This window comes from Idiotropiscis lumnitzeri, chromosome 15, assembly GCF_059441095.1.
Source record: "Idiotropiscis lumnitzeri isolate Australia: NSW breed Sydney's pygmy pipehorse chromosome 15, RoL_Ilum_1.0, whole genome shotgun sequence".
Lineage (NCBI taxonomy): Eukaryota > Metazoa > Chordata > Actinopteri > Syngnathiformes > Syngnathidae > Idiotropiscis > Idiotropiscis lumnitzeri.
The window spans coordinates 12,830,099-12,849,947 of record NC_142405.1 but is presented as its reverse complement, the minus strand read 5'-3'; the positions used below and the strand labels follow the sequence as shown (position 1 = coordinate 12,849,947).

Genomic DNA, 19,849 nt, shown 5'->3' with positions numbered 1-19,849 from the left:
TCCTCCGGGTACTCCGGTATCCTCACACACTCCAAAAACATGCATGGTGGGTCGATTGGGCATTCTAAATTGCCCCTAGGCATGAGTGTGAGCGTGGATGGTTGTTCGTCTCTGTGTGATCTGTGATTGGCTGGCAACCAATTCAGGGTGTCCCCCGCCTACTGCCCAAAGATAGCTGGGATAGGCTCCAGCGCCCCCCTCGAGGAGAAGCGGTATAGATGATGGATGGATGGATGGAATCTATGCCAACCACAATCAAATGCGCTTTCACTATATGACATAAGGTACAAAATTAAACGGTGTATCCACTTTTTGTGAATCATTTTGGGAAGTGGTGTGCCGTAATTTCTCTCCCTATGTGAAATATGTGCCATGGTTCAATAAAGGCTAAGAAAGACAAAAGTACAAACTGCTGGGTGAGAAGTATTTTGACTGACGATTAATGTATCGGGAAAAAATATTCATTATAGCCATCTCTGTCATGGCTCATCTCCTGTGAATTTGTGGTGTATATATTTCACTCTTACACATCATTGCGCACTCAATAGGCTAAAAGTGGCTGTCCTTCCTTACAACTGATCTCAGCGTATATAATGCAGCATTGATCCTGAAATGCTACAATACACTTTATTCTTGAATGTGTACTTATAAAGCTTGTTAACATTACAGATATAACATAGCCAAACATGTTTAATTGTTATATGTTTTGTGTGCTGTTCAGATGTGTTTGGAGAATGCTACCAAAGTAGTGAGAGACGCTCCTTCAACCTCCTGATAAACAAGTCTCCAGTGTGGCTTGGAACCACATGTCTGCAGATGGCCACTGCGGCGGATGCTCGCCAATTCTTCAGCCACGGTGGAGTTCAGGTTAATTCTTACCTTACCACTTTATTTAGTTTTTGGTTAATATAGTGTATGGGACACGAAAAAAGCTAGACTAAATTTTTTTTAAGACAGAATACATATAGTAAGATTCCAAGGATTAGTTTGGTAAAAACGCAATGAAAAGGCCTAGAAAAGATAGAAAACTCAATATTTTTGTGAGCCGGGTTCGTCCACTGGCCGCCACGGTTAATTTAACTCGGTGTGTACGTGACGTCACTGGCCCAACGAGGTCATCTTGAGGCTCTGAAGACGGCGATGACAAGCTGTCCAAAGTTTTGGTTTTTATTATTTAATTAAAGCGGCACAATGGCCAACTGGTGAGCATGATGTCCTCAAAGGGCAGAGGTTGCGGGTTCGAATTCCGGCTCCAGCTCTCCCTGTGTGGAGTTTGAATGTTCTCCCCGTGCCTGCCTGGGTTTCCTCTGAATAGTTCGGTTTCCTCAACACATTCCAAAAATATGCATGGCAGGTTGATTGGACACTCTAAATTGAGTGTGAGTTTTCATTTTAAGATTAAACTGAAGAGTACACAGAAGACAACCAATTTAGCATGAAATGTCATTAGTGTATCATGAGTTTGTTGCGTTGTTCTGTAAAGCTGCTGCTCTCTCGCTGTAGGCATTGCTCTCCCAGATCTGGTGGGGCAGCATGGACAGAAGTACAGAGGTCTGGAAATTGGTGATGTGCTTCTTCGTGCCCCCCCTCATCTACACGGACTTAATCAGCTTCAGGTTGGTGTTGCACTATGAGCATTCTCCATTCTAGGATGGTTTGGTTACAGTGTTTGCGAGGAAGATTTGAGCCCGTTGTGTATAAACAGGAAGGCCCCGAAGAAAGTGGTTAATCCTGTGGAGGTCCAGCACATAGAGACTGAGAACATAGAATCAAATGATGCTCGGTTCCTTTCCCTGGAAGACATTATACACAAGTAAATGCGTATATTCATTCATTCAAGCGTTCCAAAAACAAGTATGTTTGAACTACTGTTTTTTAAACTTCTTCTTTGTTGTGCACTTAATAGTGATGTTGATGCTGAGGAGGTCACAGCTCTCAAAGAAGATCTGAAAGGTGGGTTCTGATCATGTTTTTGATTAATTTGGCAAATATAACTCGGTCATGTTAGCTACACATTTCTCCTCCCCTATTGGTCCATTTCATTCTAAAGTGGCTACATACATTATATTTTAATCAAGATTGGTTAGTTTTGTTCGTCTGACAATGTTTTATTCACATCCACTTTTGTGTCCAAATGACTATTGAATACATCTACATTGATGCTGTCTTAATCCGTCACATGTATAACTGTAGCTTTCAGCCAGGAGAAGAAGTCGTCAGGAGGCATCTAACTTCCAAGTGCGTTTCATCCCTGAACCACAAAAACCTCCAATTGGCGCCTTTGACGTGGTTGCCAGTCACTGTCCATCTTCTCCCGGCCCCCAGCTTGATTCCTCCTCGCCATTCCACAGCCAGCAAGATGCTCTTTCAGCTGTCTCTTCCATTCTATGGACAGCGGACTTCTTTCCCCTTCCTGCTATTCCCAGGATCGGGCACATTTTCCACACAGACCTTCCTGAGATCTGCTGTCCGTTGGCCCTGCACTGCTTGATGAGGTCTTGGCACTTGGTGTCTTTCCTCTCATAGACCTCCTCAGTTCCAACTTCCAATGTGACAATCATTTAGATTAGGTTGATCTTCATTGCTTCCTCAGACCATAAGGTCCTCACTCATCTCTCAGGACTATGCTGCTTGACAGACGATCTTTGTGTCTTCTTGGGCTTGTCGTTTGTTTTCCCTTCTCTGGTGTAAACTATATGTCCGTCTCTTCCACTCCAAGTTGTCAGCCAGAGCGAAGAGAACCTTGTCATGATACCATCTGTATTCCCTGCCTGAGAACCATTTTACATCCTGCTATTTTGATGCGCCATTGTTCCTCCCGCTTCCCCATCTGTGGAGGTTTATTGTACATCGTGCACTGAACGGAGGAGGGAAAGCTTCCAGTCCCCTGATCTTTGGCCACGTGATCTTCCTCTTTGGTAATCCCCACTTTCTCCAGGTTCCTCCGGCTCCAAGTTCAACGGCTGGAGAAGAGTGCCTTCCTTCTTCCAGGTGTCAGATTTCTGTTTGGATCAGATTACTACTCTGCCTGTGGTCTGCTTTTCCTCACTGCTGGAAGTGGGTAGATCTGAATCATTGGCTACGTTGCCGTGGGCTCCGGATGATGTCCTACCGCTTTGGCACACTTTTAGCTTTTAGCAAATCTTAGTATATCATCACAAACAGGCATTTTGAACTCTTCAACCACTGACTAGATTGAACTGACCAGACCGGCTGTGTAGCCATTCTGATGTGAAGCTTGGTGAGGTGCCTTCTAAAGCTGTCGACGATGCTTCATAGATTGCCTGTAGCCACAGGAGCAGATCATGCTTCGATCTGATCAGCTAATATTTTTCCTATTTTTCTGAGCTGGAAATGTCGCATCTGTCAGTCGCAGTTGCGTTATGCATTTTCTGTTGGCAATTTTTCTCATTTGATGACATTGTCTCGCCGGGACTCTCAGCTGGAACTTGATGGTCACTTCTAATCACGGTGCTTCTTCCCAATCCCACGTTTCCATGTCATCAAGTGCATTTCGGATCCATCTTGCTTGCACATGGTTGAAATTATTTATCTATTTCATCAGGATGTGTGCACCAATTAATGATCAAATTATTATTATCTTTTTAAATCAAGACTCTAATATAAGTGATAAGGCTGCAGCGCAAATAGCAGCTGTTTAAGGCAAAATTGATCATTCAATTAATTCTCAATTATGGATCAATTTACAAACCTTTGTAATAGGAACAGATATAATAAAAAGATTTATGCTTGTTTTCTACTGGGAAAATAATTGAGTGTTATTCTAGCTTTCATCTGGTATTTATCCTCATTTTATCTTTTTGTTCCAGCCTCTTCAACATCTAAGGGGAGGAGGCCATTCATCGTCTTACGGTGGAGACAGTTTTGGTTTGCCCCTGTCACCTCCTTTCTGGGCAACGTGCTGATGTACTTCCTGTTCCTCATCTTGTTTGCTTACGTCCTATTGGTGGATTTCAAGTCCCTATCTCAAGGAGGCCCGTCCAAATTGGAATTCCTGCTCTACTTTTGGGTTTTTACCTTAGTATGTGAAGAGCTTCGACAGGTCAGTGGCAAAGAGAAAAGCTTTTGCACTCGCTTGGATTGTACAGGTCATAATTTAAAATATAATAACGTCTAATTTTACATTTATTGCACACAACAAAACAATAATCCTCAAATCCAATTAACTCTCCTGCTTTTTGGTTGACAGAGCATCTTCATGCCCAGCAACTTCTTGCCGCAGAGGATGAAGAGTTACATACGGGATGTATGGAATAAGTGTGATCTCATAGCCATCGCAATCTTCATTTGTGCTCTGTTCTGCAGGTGATAAGGATGTTTTGAATCTATCTTTGGTATTTAGAGCCTTGTAACAATGGAAGACATCAAACTCTCATGTAGTTTTACCATTTAATTAGATGTGGACAAGACAGAGTGCGAGAGTATATAGCCTTGCAATTTTAAAATAGTGCCACATAGTTTTTGGGGCGAACATGTCTGAGTGTTTAAACCGGAGGCTGCCACCATCCCCTTTTTGGATTTTGCCTCTACACCACTGCAGGTTTTGGACAGCAGACTCTCTATGCATGAAAAGTGTCGCGATTATGTAGAAATTGTATTTAATTAATTAATTAACGGCGACTGAAGGTTACTACCTGCAGTACACTCAACCGCCACTTGAGGCACCACATCATTTGTTTTTTCCTTTATAAATTTTACAAGGCTTAAACCGATAAAACAAAACTCTCTAAATGAGTCATAAATTAGAAGGCTGCTACACTTAAATAGTTTTTGTCATTTAAGTTGCTTGTCTTAAAGAACAGGATTGCAATCGATTGTCAATAACCAAGGACACAGACAGGTCAGGTTGGCAGGTCAGGCTCATTTACTTTGATACTTGCTTGCACATACGAGACTGTTTCTTATCAAGTTATAGCGCTACTATTGGATGCTCTCGGTACTACGCATGCCAGTTTTTAGTTCATTTTGAAGCTTGGAGGTTAATAACGTTTCTTTAAGCACACACACAATGCAGTTGTTGTGTCCAAACGAAAACCTTTTTAGAGGCTTCCATTAACCTTCAAAACATTTTTTGACTGGCAGTCATGATACAATGACATTTAAAACATTCTGCCAATAATGATAGGTTTCCAATATTCCGTATGGGTAAAAATAAGAAAAATACAAAATATGTTAAACAGTGGCCCACAAGGAATGTATTGTCAGTGATTCCACAAGGATTGTGACTAATTTTCCTGTTATGTCTTTCAGAATGTTCTCACAGTCATTCGAGTTTGGACGAACTCTGATGGCCATCGATTATATCGTTTTCACAATGCGTCTGATCCATATATTTGCTGCCCACAAACAGCTTGGACCAAAGATAATCATCGTTGGCAAAATGGTAAGGGATGTCAAAATACACAAAAACTAACAAACTCACTAAATTTCAAACGATTAAATTATCGAACAAATAATGACATCACAATTTGATTTCCACAGATGAAAGACATTTTCTTCTTCCTTTTTTTCCTGGCTGTGTGGCTCATAGCGTATGGCGTAGCCAACCAGGCACTTCTCTACTCATATGATCCCCGACCAGATTGGATATTTCGCCGTGTCTTGCACAAACCCTACATGCACATTTATGGACTACTTCCTATGGAAGAAGTGGATGGTGAGTGGCTTTGCCACTTTAAAGAAGTCAAGTCCTAAATCAGGGGTGTCAAACTCACACAGTGGGCCGAAAAGTAAAACTTGAACAAAGCCGTGGACCAGCATTGAACAAATGAACCTTTTAATATGGACCCAAACAAAATTTGGTTTAACATTAAATAAGGAAGAAGCTAGAATTATTACTTTACAATATATAACTTAATAGTCCAGATATTTGAAATTTAATGAATAAAAAAGCATCAATGACATTCATTTATTAAATAAAATGTGAATAATAATGAATAATTATTTGAAAAAACCCAATAATAAATCAATCAACCATTTAAACCCATTTCTTGGAGTAGCAAGAAAAAGTGTATAAAGAAAATGTTAATTATTTCCCAGCTTGCTACACACTGGCTTAGGCACAGATACCTGGTATCTCTTCTTGGATGATAGTTCATCATTGTCTAGGTTTAGGCTTTGAGCTGAGGAAATCCTCAGTATCGAGCAAAGGTGTTCACCAGTCAGACGTCTCCTTTCTAATTTAATTTCTCTTAAAATTGCCAGTTACCATTCACCAACAAAACAGTTTAGTGCTGTCAAGTGATTATTTTTTTTAACTAATCACAAAAAATTCCATGATTAATTGTGATTAATCACATTTTTCAACTACCATTTTTTCACAAAGCTTATAACAGATATTTACTTAATAATAAAAAGAATAATATCTAGGAATTGATGCAAAATCACCAAATATGAGGTATATTTAATTCAAAGACTGTTCTTATAACTTTCTTGAATTCTTGAACATGACCTAAATGGAGACATCTTTGCAGACATTTATTTTCGAAACATTTCTCAAAACTGCTCACAAGCATCACACTCCAACAGTATTGGTTTGCAAGGCCCAAGTGGTAACTTAAACACGATGTTTTGTTCTGAGGCGTGCTAAAGATGTCCAGCTAATATGGCGCAATATTTGCAAAGTATGAAAATTATTTTTTTAAGTAAATCAAACTGAGTTAATTGAGGTAAAATATTTATTTATTTTCTTATTTATTGACCGATACCGGATATCCAATTGATCACAGTTCCAGTAAATGTCACTTGGTGGAAGGTTTTGTAAATGTATCGAATATGATCAAATGATGCTTTGTACCTTTTCATCCCTTTTCAATGTAGCTGAATTATTTCAACAAATCAACTGTACCAACAACAGGACACTCATTCAAGCAGGAGCAGAGCCCTGCATGAACACCTATGCCAATTGGCTGGTTATCCTCCTTCAGACTGTCTATCTTCTGGTTACCAACATACTGTTAATCAATCTCCTCATCGCCATATTCAGGTACATGTAGAATGATTCATTTCAAACACATCAGTACAACTTTCCTATGTGGATTTTCACGGCGGTCTTAAGTTCTTTTCGTTTACTTCCCACAGTTACACTTTCAACGAAGTTCAGGAGCGCAGTGACATCTACTGGAAGTTTCAGCGTTATAACCTAATTGTGGAATACCACTCGAGGCCTTGCTTGGCCCCACCGTTTATAATCATTTCACATCTTAATGTTTTCATCAAGAGATACATTCGCCGCATCCCCTCTGAAAAAAGCAAACACTTTGGTGAGAATAGCACAAAACACAGTTTTAAATGTACCCCCCCCCCCCCCGCCAAAAAAAAAAAAAATCTAATTGCAATACACTACTTTGTGCTATTTTTTTTTTTATGTGGTTTGAAAATGGCGCCCGAAGACTTTAAACCGAGAAGCATCTTTTTTCCCGCCATTCTTTCCCAGTGGTTTACTGATACACTCTGCTCTCAGTTTTGGAGCTGCAAGGTGTGAAGGCCAGCCGACTTAACATGTGGGAGGCTATCCAGAAAGAGGATCTCCTGTCTGCTCAGAATAAGCGGCAAAGAGAGAGTGACACAGAGCGGCTTAAACGTACATCTGTCAAGTAAGTACTACACTTTATACTCTAAAACTGGACGGATAGTATAAGGCAGAGGTATTCAATTAAAAGTCACAGAGGTCCACGAGTAACATTTTTTCCAATTAAAAGGTCAGAACCAAAGTCCAACTTCCCTTAATGTCTAGCCTATGTTTACATTTTTAGTTTCAATATTTAGTCATTTTCAACAGAGTGCACTTATATACTAAATATTTAGCAATGTTCACATTAAACACCTTTGCCAGTCAAACAAATATAAGGCGTGTATTTCACATTCAAGAAAATGTGGCTCCAGGAACTTAAGTTTGCCACTTCCAGAAAAAAACAGTCAAATATCTCCTGCAGAAATATATCAAGTGCTAAGCATTGAGTTAACATCTTTTACCTTTTTTTTCTTAAATCAAAGAGTTATCAGCCTAACAAAAACGAAAGCCTAATTATCCAAGTAAAACAGGTCAACATGTTCAGTACACAATCAATAAAAATGGCTGTCCTTTTGAAAAACTAATTCAAAATGAGCTTTGACACCACTTTTTCTTTTGAATATTTTTTTAACATCTCTTAATGAGAAAAATGAGTTTGTGACTGCCATGCCAGTGACTTAATTCTGGGTTGGAACGGAGTCAGGGCCATTGGGATTTGGTAGATTATTTCACACATCTGGGCTTTGTGTTTTCCTTTAAATAATGTTTGTGCAACCGTATTTAAGCACTCCTTCACAACTTCCCCATCACTGAATGTTTTTTTATGTTTCCCCAAAATCCATGATACTTTTAGTGAACATTCGTTTGCATGCCGCTGGGTTGTAAACGAAAATGTAAAAATCTGTTATACTGCACTCGAAGTTCGATGTTTTTGTGTGCGCTCACCTCAAACTTCAGCGGATAACTTTGCAAAAAAGGGCGGCGCTTTGTTTCGTAGTGGCGCTTCGAAATGTTGCGATGGTTTCGGAGCATATGATGCACACTGGTTTTGAATCGGCTGCAGCCAGAACGAAAGTAAATTTCTCCGTCCATTCATTTAAAATAACACGCATCGACCTCGCTAACTTTTTAGCACGGCAAACTGTCAGCAGGACTCTCTTCCGGTCTGCTGCGCAATTGGCAGTGGATCGTAAACAAAAGATTTGATTGGCTCAAATCAGTGTCGCCTTTTCCGTATTAACTGGAATTGCAGCGCCAACGTTTGCGAATGCGCCCTGAAAAAAATTCATCGGAGAGCGGTCATGGGTCCGGTCCGAACCATCGCGCGGTCCGGATTCGGACCGCGGTCCGCCATTTGGTGATGCCTGGTATAAGGCATGGGTGGGCAAACTTTTTGATTGGCGGGCCACAATGGGTTCTAAAATTTGACAGAGGGGCAAAGGCAGATGGATGGAGTATTTTGGTAACCTCACCTCATCTGAGAAAAAAAATACATTGAATTTTAAATGAAAGTGAACAAAATCATTACAACAATACATATGTCTTTGAATAAACACAGTGTTTAGAAAATAAAACCATAACAAGGTTTATTCAATTTTTTTCAAGTTCGGCGGTCCGGATTAAAATGTTTAACGGGCCGCATGTGGCCCCCGGGCCGTAGTTTGCCCACACCTGGTATAAAGCAAGGAAAGGCAGTTTTATTTATATAGTACACATGACAACTCAATGTGCTTCCCACAAGCAGAGACACAAGCATTTACAAACATAGCTGTTAACAACTTTCCAAAACAAAGCAGAGAACGTGACGCACCCAGTCATGGCGCTTCTGGGTGGATGATTTAGCCCTGAGGTCGACATTTGTAACTTTGGCATAGTCTCTTAAGACAGCACTTTGCATGTTCTGACATCCTCGTGAGTTTTGTTTTTCGTGTCCCTCCGTTGAGCCTCTCGGCCAAATGTTCTGCAGGAGGACCTGCGTGAAGTTGGCCCCCCATTTGTTGCAAAAATAGGTGGCAAACTTCTCAAAACCTGGAATGCTCTTTCCTCAGTAATTGCCATTCGGGTGTTACACTTTGAGACCGTGTTACGTCTTCAAACAGGTTCATTATAAGGTGAAACGTGATTTTCTTATATGTCGGCTTTCTCGGAAGTCTCAAAGTGTAATACTCATTTTGTGCCACTAGATGCTGTCACGAGACTGTATTTTCTGTATATGGCACATTTTGTACACAAGCAGAACCATTGTGCTTTATGTAATTAAAAGCTTATTTAAAAGCACGTAACGACAAAAGAGTTAAGGACATTTATAGCAAAGTGAAGAAATTAAAAATTGGCTTAACATAATTTCTAAAAGTGCAATAACAATGCTTGGAAAGCTCTTAATCATAGGCTTGAGAAAAGGGTATTGTTTTTAAATCTTTATTTATTCATATTATTCATTTATAACACTGCTCAACACACATTTTGGTGCCAAGAATGTTTACACATTTAGGGTGCATTATAATGTCACTGAATCCAAAAATAACATTGGTTTTCACAAATTGGCTCTAGTTTTTGAGATATTCCATATTTTTGTTTAACACAACCGCTCAAGTGCCATTGGTTTTCTTTTTAGATGACAACTCGGATCCATTTTTTTTAAATTATGATAAAGTAGTATTATTTCATTTTTGATGTAGTATTGTTAAAGACTTATCGCAGAGAGCCTTCTATATGTAAATCATATTTTATGTAAAAAAAAATCAAACAAAAATTCAGAAATAAGACATTATTAATAGTAAACGACAAAGTTGTTTCACTTGTATCAGCGAAAAAAAAAATAGAAAGACTTTTGATATTCCCAAATAAATTATCAATCAACAGTCAAAAATATAGAGCTAATTCAAAGAAACAGATGTCATTTGTGCATTCAGCAGCTCAAACTTCCCCTGCAACCCCTTACATTTCTTTGGCACTCAGAAAAAAAAAAGTTGGCCAGTGTAATAAAGCATTCCAGCAAATTGTGGGACAAAGAAAAAAAATGCGTTTTAAGGCTGATTGGTGGGGGTAATATACTGGCGGTTTAATAATGTTATATCCAGATTGTGTGAATGATTTTTGTGTACATATTTATTTCATATGATTTACAAATGAACGTGTGTGTTTGTGTAGGGTGGACGGGATGCTGAAGCACATGGCAGAGAACCGTGACCACGACCGGCGTTTACAGCTCCTGGAGGCAGAGGTTAGCTATACTCTTAATTAGTATGCTACAAATGCAAGAGCCGTTCATCATTCATTATCTGGTACTTTTTTATATCCCATTGTTGCTTGACATGCAGTTTCACGTGTTCAACAGTCCAGCATCTTTATCGTATTTTACGCTTCAAAATGTGCGACATATTGTCAATGGGAGACAAGTCTGCACTTTTTATTTCAAAGAGACATTGTTGTAACATATGCGGAATGTGGTTTGGCGTTGTCTTGCTGAAATAGGCTGGCGATGAAGAATCCATGATCCATGAAAAAGACGTTGCAAATGTTTCTCCAAAACCTGTATGTGCCTTTCAGCATTAATGATGCCGGCTTTTGAACTTTGCGTTCATAACAGCCCGGATGGTTCTTTTCCTCTTTGGCCAAAACCAATTTGAAACGTGTACTCGTCAGAAACCAGAACACTTTTGTACTTTGCATCAGTCCATCTTAGATGGTCGCCGGCAGCGTTTCTGGGTGCCGTTGATAAATGCATTGCATGGTAGACTTTTATGTTGCACTTCCAAATGTAGCGTCGAACTGTATTTACTGACATATTTTTTTTAAGTTTCCTGAGCCCATTTGGTGATATTCTTTACACATTGATGTCAGTTTTTGATGCAGTTGCCGCCTGAGGGATCAAAGGTCATGTCTTGCTTATCTTTGGATTGATACTTGATCAATTCCCTGTGGAACCTATTCTTCTTCATAGAGCCTTTTCCGAACCTTTTAGTTATTAACCATGGTTATGGCTAGAAACTCAAACTAACAATTAGAAAACCCCAATTTCTAGTAATAATTTGGTCAGTGGGTTTAGACTTTGCCACAATCCAAGACAATTTGGAGCTAAACCTTACAATTGTCATTTAATAGGAAAAGGTCATTGGAAATGGATATTTTAATTTGTCTGGCTTGGGTCTGAAAGATTCTGTTTCTCTCTCTTGCTCTCGCACTCACACACTCTCTAGATGGAGTTCTGCTGCAATTCCCTGACCTGGATGATGGAAGCGATGTCTCAGAGTAATTTGATTACAACCAACCGCAACCCTCCACTTCTAAGAGGTAAAGAGGTTTACTTACAGGAACGTAAAACTTTATCCACTTCGATCAATAATACAAATTCACAATACCATCGCTGTGGAGATTGTGATTATCCATTAATGAGGTGTCCATTCTGTCCCCCCTCCCCCCCCCCCCAACTTTTGTAGATCTGTCGCCAAGCTGAAGTGCCTGAAATGGTTTTCACACACATGCATTCACCAACGCACACATTCATTCACACACTGTGTACTCTGGGGAAAAGTGTATATTTTTTTTCAAAATTTGCTTTCAATTATACTTGTTTCACTTTTCAAAACCTTTGACTGGGTTTATGTTTACAATACATAAAGTACAATTTTGTGCACATTTCTGCATTTGTGTAGTGGAAAACCAAATCCCTATCCTGATGTTTCTTCATGAACTTTGTATTTTATGATAAAATAAATTCTACACCTAGAACAAAGTGTAACCAAAGACAATGTGGTAATCCAGTGTACTTTTTTGTGTTTCCAAGAGAGACGCCTTCAGGCGCATCCGTACAATCCCAACTTTCTCCTATAAAAGTGGCTGTAGCCTTCCCGGCGCAGTTTTTCATTTTAGCAATTAGTGCACTTCGCAACCCCTTGTTTGCCTCCTCGGCTAAAACGCTACTTGTTAGTGGGGTCGTTCATTTGTCACCATGAAGGAGATGATCCGCATCACGCAGCTCGTTGCTGCTACTGTGCACGGACTTGCATATAGTACAAATAAAGTCTGCATGATGGCTTGGTGCCTAGCATTCAAGCAGCAGTGAAATCAATTATTTCCGGGACTACATTGCTCTGTGCTAAGTGCAGAGTGAAAATGTTATGATCTGTTATGTTGATTTAAGTTTTTGACATTAGTTTCATGTTTTGCCTTGTGTTCCTGTGTCTTCTGTCTCATCATGCTTATTGTGTCAACCTTTGTTCGTTTACCAATTCCCTTCTGCGAAACAATCAGCTCACTTTGTGTCGAGTCCAGGTGTTCCTCGTTGTCTCGTTAATTTGGTTGTATTTAGTTCCCTGTTTGCGTTCACTTCTTGTTGGTTCATTGTCCATGTCTGTGTCTATGTTAGTTGTCTTCTGTTGTGTTTTTTCAGTGCCTTTTGTCTATGCTCGTCCTGTAGTCCTCCTATTCTAGTTTGGTTGTTACTTTGATCCTTGTTGTTTTGTACTTTGATAATATTTTTATTTAATCCAAATTTCTTGTGTGCGTTTTGTTTCTTCAATTAAATATCCTTCATGTTACAGCTGCCTCGCTTCCCTGCATTTAGTTCCTCCTCCACCAATGTCCACACAAAACCTTGACAGAAAAGGCCTTAACATCATACAAGTAATTGTAACTTCGTTTTTTTTTTGTGTGTGTCCTAAATTAATGACTAAATATGATTTTGGGATGGCATTCTGCCTGTTGGTAACAATTATGTAATGGCTAAAAACATTATGATAAGCCAAGACAATTCAAGCTAGCTGTCACACCACCATGTGGGCCAACTTCAAAATAAAAGCCCTCTAAAGCTATTGCATTGACATCAGTGTATTGTTTGGTGGTATTTTATTTTTAAATTCACATTTGCTTTTGAGGCATGTTACATTATGAGTATGTTCGCAGCTTCCTTGACATGGCTAAGTGACGTCGCACACACCAAATTATGAGGCATAATAAAAACAAAAATCTTTATTAAAAAAAATGAGCTGAAGGAGTTGTCTGAGTGTCACAAAGTGCAAGACAAAAATAGAACGAGAGGGTTCTGTGGGCTAACGTGAAGTCCCGGTCCGCCGTAGAAAATCTGGGTACGCTCTAGGCTAAAATTGACACATACTGGTATTCTGTATTTCTGAGTACAAGCCACTTAAAGCGCTGGCTTGAGACTGAAGGAATTTACAGTATGTTTGTATAGTCAAGGGTGCGCATAAAATCTTTGGCATGGTTCTCAAATGAGCACCAGAGGTTGTTGCATGGTGCTAACTTTTTTCCCCCCAACCCACTGACCTCATGGATGAACTGAAAGATTCATGGCACATCTGGGCAAAGTTTATCGTTAATAGGCGTAGAATACAATTGAGTTAAATGAACTGTTCAAAAGATAAATTGCCCACCTCTAACTTGCCGTGTGGTACCCTGTGATCACTCAGCTAGCTTACTTAGCACATTTCTCTATGGCAGTCGTCGGTAGTCCACTCTTTTTTGCAAAAAACGTCTCACTCACGTACGTATTTGGCCACCGTTTCACGGGAAAGTAGTGTGGCGTAGTAGTAGCGTTAGCAGTGAGCCAACCAAGTCAAGCCTGCGGCCTCAAGTAATAGCCACAGTCGTTGTCATACATTCGACTACCTAATTGATGTATTTGTGTGCAGAAAATGGCGATGTATTTTTCTGTAAAAGGCACAGATGCTCATTTATGATAGATTTATCTAGGTACGCCTATTTATTTCTGTTAGAATTTTTTTGTAATTCATATTAATAAATTTAATTCAGGTTGGATTTATTTTTTACTTTAATATTTCTATTAACTCTTTATTGTCAATGAAGGTTGTCAAACGGTATTTTGTGGTTGGGTCATTTTGTACTTATGACACATGGAGAAAGATAGGGAGGGCCAAATAAAATTTCACTTCGGACCCCAAATTGGTCATGAGCAGCCTTGTTAATTGTACTGTAATAAATGGTTTAGTATTGCGCAAGTGATGTTGTGACGACTCACTGACATGACGAGGTGAAAATTTGACAGTCTTCTCAGATTGATGAGTAATTAAGCATCCAGTATGTTGGAGCGCCAAAGTAGGGGAGAGGTCCCTTTGGAAGAATTAAACCACATCGTAATCCAGGTCAGTCAGTTTAAGACACTTGGAAAGTTTTTTTTTTAAACAACCAGTTGCCCTTCACCCTTCTTGGATATCTGTGACCTGGATGACTGAGACTCTTGAAAGACATTTAGCAAATATGTACTTCTACTCTCTGGAAGCCACATGCAACAAAGCTTAAAATATTTAGACACAATAAATTCATTCATATCTGCCCTTAACTATTTTTGCTATTTGTAAAATAGTCGATTAAACTAGTAGACTATATAATAAACTTTTTGTGATTTCTCTTGTACACAAACACACCCACAAATTGCTGTGCTTCCATTACATAACCTTTTAGTGTTAAAACTAAGACATTGACTAAAGTCTTGCATGATTTTTTTTTTTTCCAAATTGTGATGATTGTTATTAATCGTGAAATGTATTTCTGTGTGATACACAAAATTGTTTGCTTAGTTCAGTCATGTCCCCACAACTACATGGTACTCTCAAGAGCTTGGCTCAAGGCTGGCCCCCACTTTAGCCAGTCCTTACATGGAAAGAGATGAGGCATGGGATCATATTGAGGGAAGCAAATAAACCCTGCGGGCGTAATGTCAAATCCACTTGACGAAGGGGCTGACGCAGCACACTCTGCTATCATCTCATCACCTCACGACACCTTGTCAGACCGTTTATGAATATAAATTGATTTTGATTTCATTTCCCACTTTATAGGAACAAAACTTTTCACCTCACCAACAAATCGCCCAAAATTATCTGATGATTTGTGATGGAGCGAAGGATTATTTTTAAAGTTGTTACGCATAACTAAGTGGGTCAAGTGGGTCAATGGAGGCAGAGTCAGTGGCACAAGAAATGTCTTTGGCATGTCTGAGCTCATCTCCACTTTCATCCACTTTGCAGTCTTCATCCCTGCGCAACCTTCTTCTCCTCGCTCCTTTAAACTCAGCTGTCTCCCACGACTAAACGTCTATCACTTCTTCTACCACAGTGACATGCGGTGAGGGTTACGGCTGCTCAGAATTACAAGTTTATGAGCCTAGCAGATTGCCGTGGTAGCCTAACATTAGAGACTTTACACACATTTGGTATTTCTACATTTTCAGAGGTCTGAAGAGCATTTTTACAACTTCAAATGGTTACTCATTAAATAACAAAATGGGGTGTATGAAATTAGTGCTCCAGCACCGTCACAAATCTGTCTAGCTCTGGTTCAGCTCCAACATTTTATTTTATTTATTTGTGCTGCAGTTGTGCACAAATGAATAGGCTGTGTTACTTGCGTGTTATGTTACAGTTAGTACCCAGTCGAATGTATTTGCAAATTTTTACAAGGCGGCGCTTCAGAGCCATTTTAAAAAATATTGCACGATAAACTGAAAACCTAATGCTTTTGTCAGCCTTGATGTGTGTGCAAGGTTTTCACGAGTTTTCATGAATGCCAAGACAGTCAAAATTTGTGTTGTTTTCTTGGTGGACAGCGCTACGTTTCACGAGAACTCACAAACTTCTTGCTATTAAATCACAAAGGCTTAAATACTCTTTTGAGCAAACATAGGGAGGATCTTATTGACCTTTCTAGGAGGAAAAGATCAAATAATAAAATATGTATTTATTTCAGTCAATAGGTGGCGCTACCACTACGATGAAAAATACATTTGTAGATCTATTTAGGTCAGTATAATGATCAAATTTGTGACATTTTCAGAAGATAGGATCCTATAGGACAGGTTACAGGAGCTTTTATTGGTCGGAACGTTCAATGCTAAAGTTTTGTTCGACTCCATTGGGACACAGTCATTAGCCCACCTCAGCTGACAGGCTAACGCCACTGGAGCTGTCAGGACTCAATTAGCGCTAGGTTACTTGTTCAGCCAAGATTAGTGGTATAAATGTATTTTATATCTCATGCCGCTAATCTTGGCTGTATCATTGTGGAGGTGAGAATGGCTTTTCTTCATAGGAGCTCCCATTTAATATCAATAAAATGCAAAATATTGTGCAGATTATTTAGATTTTTTTCTTCACAGGTTAAAGTGAACAAGAGTAGAGCTGTGCATGTAAATTTTCGTGACTATTGGTCACCATTTTAAGACACGAGGTGACAACAGAATGTGACAAAACAAGTCAAGAAAAAATACTTGCCTCTTTCTCTCAAGTCGACAAGATCAGAAAAATATAAATAAAAATCAGGCCATGTGCATAAAATATGGGCATCATTAAAATGTACTGACTGTGATAAAAAACACATTAAATCACTACTTAGTTTGTCAGCGGGGTGAATTTTAGTGGAGACATAATTTTTACAGAGACCTATTACATAAGTAACAATGTTCAACCAATTCAAAGTGTCCTTTGAGGAAAGGAAAGGAAAACTTGTTAAATATAAAGAAACGACATGTTGTAATGTTGAAAAGGTACACATCTTGGTTACATTTAGAAGAGTAAAACAACTTTGGTTGGGTTATGTTCGGAGGAAACCGGAATACCCGTAGAAAACCCACGCAGGCACGGGGAGAACATGTTTCCAGCTTTCTGCCATAGATTTAATTTCCTCTATGTCGAAGTGAAACTTGACAGAGACTTTCTGATACTGTGCTGCTCCCACACCAACACAGCCCAGGAGGCTCACATTACACTGACTGTGGCGTTGTGTGGTTTTAAATAGTTCAGTTGTCAACTCCCCCTTGCACAAATCCATCTATTTTGGGGATAGTATATAGAGGCAGGAACGGAGAAGTAAATGGTCCCTAGATCAGTGTCTGGGATTGGACTAAAGGCTCTTACTGCATCAGCATGATGGACATACGAGAAGCATGTAGTGTTATAAAGAGCATATTTGAAGTGAGCTGGTAGCGCAGACAAAATATGTTGGGGAGAATAACCTGAGACACAATACATCAATATTCATTACAGTAATTTAGACTTTTTGTATGAGTTGTGAAATGAGTCGAGGATGCTTGTTGAACACACTAAAATTGGACAACAGGGTCAAAGACATCCAACTTGGATGTGCCCAGCTGATGTCATGGCACTTTGTATTGTGGAATATTTGAAGCCAGTATCTCATGAATATCTGCAAATGTGAAAAGTGCAATATTGTGAAAGTGACTAAAGGCCCGGGCTCTGGACTAAGATCCAAAATAGCTGGCACTAAATTACATCTTCTCTCCAGTTAGCTCAGGTGGAGGTAAGGTGACGCATTTCAAAGGGTGGTTTGCGCCGTTTTGGGCATGAATAAAGTCAACCTCATGCACCGCCTATCAAAGTGGCACTCCTTTAAATGTGGCACACTCACATCTTGCATGGAGACATATGTGTGGAAAAGGATGCATGACACTTGGCCGCTGTGGGGACAGACAATTTAAACGGTTGCCCTCATAAATGCAGAAGGGGCTGCCTGCATGAGCACTCAAAATCGCATTGGACCCGTAGTCTATCCACTGCGCCAGACTTGGAACATCATTCCAGAAGATGTATTGTGTAAATTACTTTCCGCCACCAAATTGTCAGATGCACTTTATACATGCTAAGAACACGTCCTTGCTACGCCGAGATGCCCAATTTAGCACACAACGGTAAGCTAAATTCCCAAGCAGCACAAAAAAACAGGCTATAACATTTTTGTTGTGCGGTGTGTCTCTGAAAATAGAGCGAAAAAAAAAAGGATAAATTGAATTCTTTTGCACATAGGAAAAAAAATCAACTCCTTATGTCCGTTTCGGATTTAAGAATGTGATTTAACCCAACACAATGCAGGATACATTCTTATTTTAATCTCGGTGGAGTAGATACAATATAAAAAGGTAACCTGCCATACATTTTAAGCTGAATGTTTTCTTTAGATAATATAATGAGCAAAAGTGTTGTATAAAATAATTGTAGAAAAATTTTTTTTAGCTTTTTTTTTTTTTTTTCATAATGAAAAAGACTTCAAAGTGCGTTCTCGGGCATAGTTGCTTCCTTTAAACACGGAAAGTGCATTATAAAATAATCTAAAGCCACAATATTGAAAAAAAGAAAAAGTACTGCATTATCCGGACTATAAGGCGCACCTGCATATAAGCTGCAACAACTATTGGAACAGAAAAATGGTATACAAGCTGCACCAGGCTATAAGCCGCAGTTTTCTATGGTGAAAAAAACTTTACTACATGTACAGAACTATTTTTACTGTGAATGCACATAAAGGTTCTTGATTGTTAAAACAGTGCCTTTTATCATGGCAACAACTTTGCTAATTACAACAGAACAGACCCAAGAGAAAAAAAAGTCGAGATTTATTTAGCGTATTTTCTGAACTATAGAGAGCCCCTTCCAGTGGAAGAAAAATCCACAGAAAAGCTGCACCGTTGTATTAGCCGCATGGTTCAAAATCGAGGAAAAAAGTAGCGGCTTATAGTCCGGAAAATATGGTAAAACAAAAAATAAATGTAAGCTGAGGAACGGCAGTTGAACTACTTCTCTGGCACTTGTAGCTAATGTTAACAGCTAGCTGCTAGCCACTAATGGTAGAGACTCGTGCCGTACTATACAATGACAGTGTAATTAACTAGCGGTTTGTTAGCGTCCTAAATTAGCGACTGAAGTTGATTTCAGGACGGCGTAGCGTATATTTCGGTGGCAACTATGTAATGGCAATTAAAACTGCGATAAGCAATGTCGAAAAATTTAGAATGAAATTCAAGTTTGCCGTTACACCACCATGCGGCTTCCGTAAAGTAAAAGTCGGCTAAGGCTATTGCATCGGCATCAATAACTCAGTGTATGATTTGGTAAGCCTTCTTTTGATGTTAGCCTTTTTGGAGGCAGCTTGTTCAAGTATGGTTGTAGCTTCCTTGACATGATGTTGGGACAAGAGGCAGAAAAATAATCCTGAATCATTAATTTGATGACTCATTTCGCCCCAAGTAGCCAAAACGGTCCCATACATGCGACTTAGATGACCTATGAGAGTTTTCAACTTCCTCTGCTGCTATTATAGCAAATGTGGGCAAATTATGTTGCCTTAGTGTGAACGCACATTTTTTTTTTCCCACCAACTATTTCGCGGATTGTGCCCGGTGCTTGATCTGTACGGATCACGGATCAAAGATGATCCTTTCCATTACCAGTGCTAATGTATTGCATTTGTGGACAAAAGACATGCATTACTTTCACAGTTGAGGATTGTACAGTAAATGTATCTCTTTGGTCCTGCAAAAGGGAGATT

The 19,849-nt window shown here is 39.4% G+C and overlaps 1 protein-coding gene across 1 annotated transcript in view; it reads left to right on the top strand.

Annotated features, from left to right (window-relative positions):
- trpm4a (transient receptor potential cation channel, subfamily M, member 4a) overlaps positions 1-12,787 on the top strand; it is a 34,242-nt gene extending 21,455 nt beyond the window's left edge. The window contains exons 16-29 of the mRNA XM_088317132.1: positions 722-867; positions 1,504-1,616; positions 1,706-1,813; positions 1,907-1,953; positions 3,831-4,063; positions 4,211-4,326; positions 5,272-5,404; positions 5,503-5,677; positions 6,841-7,006; positions 7,102-7,283; positions 7,484-7,616; positions 10,685-10,757; positions 11,734-11,827; positions 11,974-12,787. Coding sequence (XP_088173258.1) covers positions 722-867; positions 1,504-1,616; positions 1,706-1,813; positions 1,907-1,953; positions 3,831-4,063; positions 4,211-4,326; positions 5,272-5,404; positions 5,503-5,677; positions 6,841-7,006; positions 7,102-7,283; positions 7,484-7,616; positions 10,685-10,757; positions 11,734-11,827; positions 11,974-11,990 — 1,736 coding nt within the window. The 3' untranslated portion in view covers positions 11,991-12,787. The remainder of the gene's footprint in view (positions 1-721; positions 868-1,503; positions 1,617-1,705; positions 1,814-1,906; positions 1,954-3,830; positions 4,064-4,210; positions 4,327-5,271; positions 5,405-5,502; positions 5,678-6,840; positions 7,007-7,101; positions 7,284-7,483; positions 7,617-10,684; positions 10,758-11,733; positions 11,828-11,973) is intronic.
- The last annotated feature ends 7,062 nt before the right edge of the window (positions 12,788-19,849 follow it).